General features: G+C 38.5%; 1 protein-coding gene across 2 annotated transcripts in view; it reads left to right on the top strand.

Moving 5' to 3' along the window:
- Positions 1-774: 774 nt before the first annotated feature.
- The window catches only part of BTLA (B and T lymphocyte associated), a 27699-nt gene continuing 17620 nt past the window's right edge, over positions 775-10853 (top strand). For both annotated transcript variants that reach the window (XM_012652245.1, XM_012652246.1), the window contains exon 1: positions 775-862. In XM_012652245.1, the coding sequence (XP_012507699.1) occupies positions 775-862 (88 nt within the window). The remainder of the gene's footprint in view (positions 863-10853) is intronic.

Here is a 10853-nt window from a genome sequence, read left to right on the forward strand (position 1 = left end):
TTCCTTTAATTGATATTCAAGATGTCCTTTAGCTCAGAACTTTATTATTTAGAGAGAACATGTAGCCAATATCAATGATGATCTGTTCCACTGATATGTACCTGCAGATTTAAAAGTGCTGTTCTTCCCTCTTCGGTTAAGGAAGCGCTTCCTGTCACTCATTTTCTCCATAACCTCAGACAAGTTTTCACTTGGTTTAATGACAATCAGCCTTCTCATCTTACTGAGACATGATGTTCAGGGAAAAAAAGTCTAAAATCTTTTACATAAAAGAAGTTTCATAATCACAAGCCATGAAAAGGGGGAAAATATATACTTACCGTAGGTACTTTTATGATGAATTTCCTGACCTCAATTTGATTAAAATCTCAATCTAAAGATTGCAACAATATAGATTTCTTTAAAGTTTAATTGTTCATTTCACTGAACGTTGAATGGAAAAAAACCTCAAGGTGGGGCAGGCAAAAGGGTGGTAGAGCGGAAGGAGAAGTTAAGGACGGAGCTGCTTTGCAGATCACAGCATTTGAAAGTGAGCAGATGATTTGACAAGAAGCAAAAACCACACAACAGAATATCATATAGTCTTTCTGCTCACTTTGTTTCACAAAACCATTCAGGCTCTTTCTATTGTCCTCTTCCACCTCCTCTCTCTTCTCTTTTTATTATTTCACAGATGCCACTGGGGTAGGTAACCTGATCCAACTCTGAAGAACTCAGAGAAGGAAAGAAAACCTTCTATTTGAGCAATTTTTCCATCCCTGATATGCACAGGCAATGAAGACGCTGCCAGCCATGCTCGGAATTGGGAAACTGTTTTGGGTCCTCTTCCTAAGCCCACATCCGGACATTTGGAGCATCCACGGTAAGGCACCTACTTAATTTATTTCTGGTTTTATTTATCAGAGGGTCTTGGAGGCAATGTGTTGTGCCCTTGCTGAACTTAGTACGATGTGATTTATGCTAAATGGGTAATGGTAGACGAAACCAAGCAGTTAGATTTCTTCACTGAAGACATTATAGGACATAAACCATATACCACATGGTATTCACCTGTCTAAATAGTAGGCACTGCATCCATAGCTTGGCCAATCTTCTTAAAAACATATACTGAAGGTAAGAAAAGAGAACTAAGTAGATGTTATAAATAATTAAACACAAATTTATCACTACTACCAGAAAAAATGCTCTGGCTGATGGTGGATAGCTCGTTCTTTCCAAACTGAGTCTAGCAGAATGTTGTAGTGCTCAGTAGTGTAGAGCAGGTGTTGGATAACTGGGGTTATACCTGTCTCCATGGTTACTCTTGAATAATGTTTTCTCTAAATAAAATCTCTATACTTGCTTCAGTAGGGTATGTGCCTTGAGAATACTGGATGAGAAAGTGCTGAGAAATATAAGAGCTGAGCATTCTGTCATTGCTTCTATTTTGTTAAAAGGGAATAATTCCTACTTGATTGCCAATTGAACATCAAAACCAGGTTGAGTTCTGCATAGATGACATTTGATCACTTGTGCAAAGACTTCATGCAGGCAAAAAAAAGGCAACTCCTTCTTTATTGTGAGGTCACTTGCTCCCTTATGTTTATGCATATTATAAAGGGGAAAGGCTTATGAATGGCTAGCAGAAGTTTCTGATTTCTAAGTTAGTTCTAGCTTCAAATATTCTGTCTTATTATCCCTCATAAGCACACATTTGTCAGTTTGTGTGCTGCGGTTTTATATTAGAAAATATGATCACTGAGGTCTTATGGGAGGCCCATCTTCGATTCTAGAACTGTGTGGTTTAGAAATTGTCTCTATGATGGGAGGATGCCACAAAACCAGGTCTGGAGTAAAAATGTGCTCAGTCAACCAAACGTTTTTATGTTTGTAAGTATTTGGTATTAAGTCAAGTAGGTGCTTAGATGGTTGAGTGACTTTTTCACGTCCCATGAGAAGCCTACAGTTATGTAACTACAACTAGAGTCAAATATTGTTGAATAGAATTCATCCCAATTTGAAGAGTATATAAACTACTCTCTGTGAAATTGAGGCAAAATATTTTCGGTGTTATATCACATTGCAGGTGGGGTATGATTTCTATTCCTCCTCCCAATGTGCTCTAACATAGTGCTTGCAAAAAATGGACTGGAGTGTTAGAATTGGGTTCATCGACTGGCTCTGCCACTTACTGTGTGACCTTGATTAAGTTTTTTATCCTCTCTTATCTTTAGTTTCCTCATTTAGAAAATAGAGATAACAATTGTACCTAAATTGTGGGGCTATTATGAATGCAATGATATCGGTAAAGTGGTTAAAATACTAAGCGTATATAATAAAAGCTCAATAAATCTTAATGGCATTTTTGTTAACATTATTTTCATTAAGCAACCTCTACAAAATTCAATTAAATGAGAAGTAAATTTTAACATTATTATTTAAAATAGTTAAGTTTTTAAAGTTAAATAAAATAAATAAGTGAATATATTGTGCAATATATTTAGCCCAAAATATAATGAATCAAATTATTTGGAAAATGAAATGGAGACTTGTACAAAGTACTGGCCAGATATATAGCAGTTGATGTAATGGATTATAGCATTAATTGCATTAAATTAAGGATATGAGTTGAGCTAAGGAACATTTGGTTAAATTTGTTCTCCCAGACAGAGCTGACAGCTTCATTTCTTAAAACCACATTCATTATATCCTTTATATTTGGGGATTTCCTGTGATTTACTAAATTGCTGAATTCTTTACAGTAGCTTATTTTCAAAGTATTTAAAGATAATCTTTGAAGATTTTCCCCCTACTTCAAAGCAATGCAAGATCTGTGTGCTTCTTCATAGGAGTAAGGCTGCATCTATAATAAGGTTGGAAAAAAATATCATGTTCTCTGCAAACTTCCTGTTTAAGGCCCTTCTTTATAACAAAAATACGCTTGCTTGCATTTTGTGTTTCTCAAAAAAAATAGAGGGAAACCTGCCTCTCAGTGTCTGGCATATGATTTCTGTCCTGATGAAAGTAATAAAAGTGTCAACACCTTCCCTCCATGCTGGCAAAAACTAGGCTGCGGGTACAAGTGTCTCTGTTGGTTGTCTGTCCTGTTACCCTGGACCATTTGTCTGAGGCCTGGGAACACTTGTTCAGTTGAAGATCGACCGAGGATTTCACCTTCAGACAGGCAGGAGCGCTGCAGTTAATGTCCAGATGTCGCTTGGCATTATGTGTGAGCCGGAATAAAGGCAGTAGGAAATCTGTGATTGATTGATCACTGGTTATTGTGATAAAAAAAAAAATCCTAATCTGATCCAGGAAGGAGAGGACACCTATAGTTTGGCTCTTTTGAGAACACATGGTTAGGGCCACGTCTCCATTTGGGTCTTGCCTGTGTACTGTACTCTTTCTGCTTTATTGTGGTTGTTCAGTATGGTTGATGGATCAGCTTTTAAACACAATACTCCACATCGCACACAAATTGTGTTGCTCCATCACAAACTGGCCATATCTTTGAGTCAAAGCAGACACACAAGGACAGAAGGTGCTGTGCTTCTCTCTATCATTCCCTGAAGTTCAGGTTTTGTAGCACAGTGTCTCCATCAGGCTTATTTCTATGGCTTCAGCTCTTTGTTTCTACTGAAATGTGCACAAGAAGGAACACTGGAGATAAAGCTCTGTCTGCTACCAAATGCCTGTGTATTGTTAAAACAAAAATGCCTGCCACATATTACATAAAGGTTTAGTAATACATTCTGCAGCTACAGGATTTCTTGAATTAAGGCATGGAAAGATTAACCCCAGTGTTGATTACGGCCTTGAATAGACTTCCGTGTCACTGAGAAGCTCTTTAATTTAGTGCCTCTGTCCCACTATCAAAATTCGCTCAGTTGTAATGTTGAAGTCAAAAGCTGTTTATCTTGCCTCATTAAGACTTTCCTACTTCATTTCCATTATTTGTAAGTTTCACTTTTCTTCAGAGTTCCTAATTGTTGAAAGAAAAATGTTCACAGGCATTTGTAATCAGGTTCAAAAAATGAAATCAACACTTTTCTGTGTTCTTGTAGAAGTAGCGTGATATAGTGGTTCAGATCAGGGATTCTAGAGCCAGACTACCTGAATTAGCACCCCATGCCTGTCAGTCATTTAATGGTTCTGTGACAAAGTCTCTCGTTCTCAGTTTCCTCATCTAAGAAATGGGAAAATAATGATACTGATCTTATAAATTAGACGTGAGTATTAAGTGAATTAATTCTTCAAAGCACTTTGAACAGTGCCTGGTATACCATAAGTGCTGTGTAAGTTTAGCTAATAATGTTTTTTTCTTTTAGTCCAAAATTTAGTTAGCTTAATAGACCCTTTAAAGTAGCATCAGGAGACAATCTTTCATTTGGGGTTGGCAAAAGTCTCCTATAAATAACTTTTGATATTATTATTTACTGTTGTCCCCGGTCACCAAGAAGTGATAATATTGAGAATTATGCAACTGGAGTTACATTGTGTCAGTGAATTGTATCCTATGCAATTTGCTTCACTTTTTAAATATTCTCAATTCCATTACCTCAAAATAAGCTCAATATTAGGCATCTTTCCTGTATACTCTCATGGTTATGGACCCTGATTGACATGCTTATCTCTATGGAAGAAGGAGCGGACGTGCATGTGTCTGTGTGTTTGCAGGCAGGGGTGTCATGTTTAGTATGCTCAGAATCTAAGCATATGCCATTTGGGATTCACCTTGAACAGAGTCCAGGAGAGGGTGACAGACCATCTAGGCCAGTCACAGGAAACCATCAGATTTAGCGGACAGAACTCTTTAACCCCTCTTTTCCTTCCTCCTGAGAACCATGTTCATCTTGTGAGCACTACCCAGAACTCACACACATCACAAACAGCCCATTGTCCAGAAGTTGGCTGCAAGGGAGGCAGGGCATTTAAATTTTAGTTGGGGCAGGGGTCATGGCCCCATTTTATTTTCCTCTATCATATTATGAAAGGAGAATAAATATTGGGGGACAATTGGCAGTTTATGTCCACACGAGTGTTGCTAAGTATTTTCAAGGCCTTTGAAAATACCAGTGAATCTCAGTGTCATCTCTGTAACAGAATATATTAGAGATGTGAGGAAATATCTGGGAAGAAAGTGGAGGTGGACTTTCCCTTTCCAGTCATAACACCTAGCCCACACTTACTGTGAGCATCGCAGATAACCTCCCTTCTACTCAAGGCAATACTCATGTTGGTTTCTGATAAATGCCAAAGACTCTCACTGAAACTACTGTCAATGGCTTTTAAGGTATGCTCTGTGCTTTTGCTGTCCTATTTTTCTTCCTGAAAGCCCTGTGACCAAGATGGAGAATGTAGCCTCTCTGAAAGACAGGGCCCACTCATACCAGACAAAGTCTCCCCTGACCAGAGCTAGTCTCTAGATTGTCAACATGAATTATTGTTCTTTAGGACTCACAAAGTTGACTGAAAACTTTTGCTACTCAAGAGAAATAATTACACATTGGCCAACTAACCCTCCACCAGAAACTCATCCTTGTTACTGTGGACAGGGCTCTGAAGAGTAGAATGTATGTGAATCCTTTGACCCGGGGAGGCAAAGTCCGTGACCACTAGGGTAGAACCACAGGGGACATTTGTTACTGGGTAGAGTTGTAGTGAAAAAGTCCCGAGTGCAAGCTTGGAAAATTATCCAAAGACAAAGTTTTTTTACTTCCTAGTTTTGAGCAGGCCAGCATTACTGGTTAGTATAATTCTAAACGACCTCCTCTCTCATATAAAAGAAGAACATTTTTATGTGGGATGTGCCGCCTTTTTTATCTCTGTTATATTTGTTTGCCTGATGTAAATACCAGTCATTGGCATCACTGCTGATTCCTATGATGGCGGTTGGGAGTAATTTTCAGAGCACAGCCACTTGGGAAAGACCTTCTGGGTTTCCATCTTGGCTCTGCCACTCATAGGCTTTAGGGCTTTGGGCAATGACTCAACTCCTGTGCCTCTTTCCTAAATCCATTCTATCAGAAAACATAATAATATCTGTCATTTATTGTTGTTGTTATGAGCCACACATAGTGCTGAGAACTTTTCCTATATGTTCTCATTTATCAATGCTTTCACAACAATCCTGCTGCATAAGGGCTTGTGCTTTGGAATTAGCCAGGCCTGGGTTAAAGTCCTGCTCCTGACTCTGCCTCACACCACCTGCTAACCTCGGGCAAGTGGCTTGTCTTCTGTAATATCTAGTTTCCTCAACTTAAAAATGAAGACTATAATAGTAACTACCTCATAAAATCATTGTGAGGATTGAAGGAAACAATACATGTATGGTACCTAAAAGTGTCTAGCGCATAATAGGAACTCAAAAACTATTAGTCGTATCCCTGTTTTTCTCCTGTCAGGATGGATCTAGGATGGGTCTACAGCACATTGATAATGTGAGGTATCGTATGCTTGTGGGCAAGTGGCAATGAATGTGTAGCGGTGGTGCTGGAGGTGACCTCCCCAATGTGACTTGAACTAGTGGTCCCCAACCTTTTCGGCACCAGGGATCATTTTCATGGAAGAAAATTTTTCCATGGACCAGGGATGGGGGAATGATTTCGGGATGATTCAGGCACATTACATTTATTGTGCACTTTATTTCTATTATTATTACATTGTAATATATAATGAAATAATTATACTACTCACCATAGGTTGGGGACCCTGACTTAAACTATTTAAGTTTAACTATTTAAGTCCCCAGGGGTCCCCATACCTCTGAAGATATCTGCTTGTCCTATTTTTTTTTTTTTTTTTGTGACAGAGGTCCACTGTGTTGCCCAGGTTAGAGTGCCGTGGCGTCATCCTAGCTCACAGCAACCTCAAACTCCTGGACTCAAGCGATCCTACTGCCTCAGCCTCCCGAGTCGCTGGGACTACAGGCATGCGCCACCATGCCCGGCTAATTTTTTCTATATATTTTTTAGTTGTCCAATTAATTTCTTTCTAATTTTAGTAGAGACAGGGGTCTCGCTCTTGCTCAGGCTGGTTTCGAACTCCTGAGCTCAAACAATCCGCCCGCCTCGGCCTCCCAGAGAGCTAGGATTACAGGCGTGAGCCACCGCACCCGGCCTGCTTGTCCTATTCTTAAATATCTCAAGAAGAGGAAATAGCACAGACACTTTGTAAACCTTGGTAAATGTTAGAAAAAGTTATGGCAAATACTAGAATGACTAATTTTACATAAAACAATGTAATGATTATCCCAAACCACATAAAAATAAAAAGAATATATGACTTAACATCTTAAATTGCTCAATACAACTAGAATGAAGAGATCAGTCTTCAAATTTTACCCCGAAATAGTCATATTATGCTAACCAAGAGAAATTCTATCTCTAGAAGAATTTACTTCAAAGTATACTAAGTAAATACCATATGAAAGCAAACTTGGAAAACAGTTTCACATATAAATGTAAGAAGACATAGTTTTGTAAGACGGGGAGTTTTAAGAAGAAATAGTAATAAAATATGGTTGTGAAAATTCAATGTTCTTGTTTCACGGTCTTTGTTTTTCAAATAATGGGAATAAATATAGATTTATAAGGTGTGCATTCTTGGCATGAAGTTAATTCTTTCCAGTTCCATTTTTGCTAAGGGAACTTTGTGTGTGTGTGTGTGTGTGTGTGTGTGTGTGTGTGTGTGTGTGTGTATTTGTCTGTGTTTAGATAGGGAGGAAATGGCTCTGCTTGTCGAAAGATCAGTACTAGGCAATGTCCACACAGAAGAACTTAAAACCACTATTACATACTATGTCTTTTTCTGTGATCTGTGTTACATTAAGTGCTATTTGCCAGGTTGATGTATATGAATATATTTTCATTTCACAGTAGAAACTGAGGCTCAGTAGTTTTCATTGTACAAGAACAAGTCAGAGGGTTTTCCTTAAGCTGTTAATAACAATGGTTGCCTTTTACAATAGAAGCTCTGATTTTCATTCTTATTTAAATTTCCCCAGGTATTCCTAGTACTTCTGGGATTATCTGACTAATGGAATGGGTTTGTTTACCACAGAGTTAAAGCAATAAGTTTAATAGACACTGCGTAATACAACATCAAATTAGTGGTTTCTGTGTGAGGTGGAACTCCCCACCCTAATCTCATGTTGTCACATTTGTGATTTTGTGAGCATGTATCAACTAGCTTATGATGGGAAGCATGCCATTGGGCTTTCTGCTCTTGTGCATTTGATTTCCCAAGGTGTCCAGGTTGATGTCCTTTGATGTGTGGTTACATGGCTGCTATTGCTATGTGTGGATTTGCCTTGACTATGCTCAAGCCACTGCCTCATGGCATCCCTAAATCCTGATTTGTAAGGGAGGATTTTCAAGGCAAATTATTTCCCTTCCCTGGTAACCATGGGCTCTCTCTCCCCTCCTCTCCACCATTCTAATACTTTAAAGTAAAGCAGAACATACCATTAGCCTCCTCTAGAAGCCTTTTTTCTTCCTGAGTGTGAAGACTTCTTTCCTTCTGCAGCTTCCTAGCATGTATCTGAAGTTTTTGTTTGTTGTTTGCCTATTGTAGTGTCTTCTGATGGAAGCTAAAATCCTGGTTGATGTCACAGAAAGTTATTGGCATACTATACCTCTAGCAATCATTTTAGTTTCTCAGAAAAAACTTGTTTGATTTCTATGTTCAACTCTAAAGCTGTCTTAGCTCAAATGAAGGCAATTTACTTTCATTACAGTCATTCATTTCTTTCAATGAATGTAACCATTTTGAACTTCCCATAAATTTGTAAGAGTTTTTCAATGGAGAAATAGTGAAACTCAGTTGAGAGTTTCCTCACAATAATAATTATAATTAAGGCATGTGGTCTTTAAAAATAAGAAATAATATTTTACAAAAGTTTCATAATCACAACCCTTCCTTTTTAAAAAAGAGCTAATAGATTTCACAATTACCTACCCTGTTCAGCTTCTGATGGTATTTTTATAGGAACTACACTTGCTCAGCTGGAAGATACTAGAATGTGCAGTTGTTTGTGGCAGTATTCCTTTCTGATTGGCCGGTCTGGGTAGCTGGATGACCACAAAACATCACTTGTTAAATATTTCTAAAATCACCCCTGAATGGACATATTAATAAATCATGCCTTCCCACACTGAATCCTTATGAGGTCTAGTTTTTCTTTAGTGGTTACAACTTAACCACTGTAGGGTATGTTGGGCAGCAAAAGTTTTTCACTTCAATGCCTTTTAGCTCACAGCCCTAAGGGCTTAGCTGTTTCTGGTCTGCAGTCCATACTGCACAGAAACAATTACTCAGAAGGATTCTTCACTTCATGAACCTCTTTCCAGTCAGTCTCAGGCCACATCATGCTATCTCGCCTTCATACTTTTCTGAGGCCATCTCCTCTTGCAGAGACAGGTACCATGCTATCAAGAAGGTGGCAGACCAGATAGAAGACAGACACATAAACACAAATGTAGTTATAATAGAATGATGCATGTCACACAAAATAGCATGGGACATTTGCTAGGGAGTGGAGATGGGGAAACATCAAGTGGTCTTGGGTTGCTGGAGTGTGTGGGGTGAGTTAACATAAGGAAGCAGGGGCTAAATGCCATTTCATGAAGTCTGGACACATTCCTGAAGTCATTCAGGGTTTTAGATTTTAAAAAGCTTGCAATTAGATTTTCATTTTAAGAATGCAAACTGCGACAGTGATGTAAAGAATAGACTGAGGTAGAGAGAGGGAAGCAAAGCCAAGTCTGGAATGAATGTAGGAGACCAGCTGGTAGGCTGTGACAATAATCCACATGGAATAGAATGAGACCTCAATTAAGACAGTGTCATGGAAACAAATTTGGAAGATATTTTGGATGCCGAATCGAGTTAACTTGAATGGGACAGTGAAAAGGAAGGAGACCAAGATGGCCCCAAGCTTCTGGCCAATGTGACTGGGCAGATGATGGTATTATACTGTGATAATGGGAAGAGGACCACGTTTGCCTGAAGCTGAGGTTGGAGAGAGGAAGAGATTCCTTGTCCATGAAGCCTTTCCTGATTGACCTGGCCAGAAAGACTCTTTCCCTCTCAGAAATTTGAAAGCCCTGAGAAGTTATATCATGTGTAAGATAATAAAATAAAAATATAATGGCAAAATTGAACAGTGATGTTAGCATCTTTTTGCCTCTTTGCACTAGAAACTGTCATGTTATTAATTTTTCATAGACAGTGGGATGTTTACACCCTCTGAATGTGGACAATAAGGGGCTACATTGTCTGTACTGAAAGTAAAAACAACTATAAGTTGGTCTACTTTTAGTTGTTACTATGTACTAGCAATTCTGAACAGTGTCAGTGGTAAATTATTCTCCCCCTAAAAATATTTTTGGCCTAAGTTCTAAATAATTACTATGGTTACTGATGAGTTTTAATAATATGTATGTATGTTTTAAATTAACATGTTTGTATACTTATCCTTTGACATGACTTGCATTCTATATGCAAGTTAACTCAGAGACTTCCTAGTTATAGAATTGGCCCTGGCTACTTGTGTTCATTTTGGGAGTAAATTCATAATGTTCAGAATCACTTGAGTTTGCTCCAAGTACATTATGCCCAATGTCTATGGCACTACATATTCCTGCCTTTCAATAGCCAATTTTTTTTTTTTTTTTTATTGAGACAGAGCCTCACTCTGTTGCCCTGGCTAGAGTGAGTGCCATGGTGTTAGCCTAGCTCACAGCAACCTCAAACTCCTGGTCTCAAGTGATCCTACTGCTTCAGCCTCCCGAGTAGCTGGGACTACAGGCATGTGCCACCATGCCTGGCTAATTTTTTCTATATATTTTTAGTTGTCCAGATAATTTCTTTCT

The sequence above is a fragment of the Propithecus coquereli genome, unplaced genomic scaffold, assembly GCF_000956105.1.
Source record: "Propithecus coquereli isolate 6110/MARCELLA unplaced genomic scaffold, Pcoq_1.0 Scaffold386, whole genome shotgun sequence".
Lineage (NCBI taxonomy): Eukaryota > Metazoa > Chordata > Mammalia > Primates > Indriidae > Propithecus > Propithecus coquereli.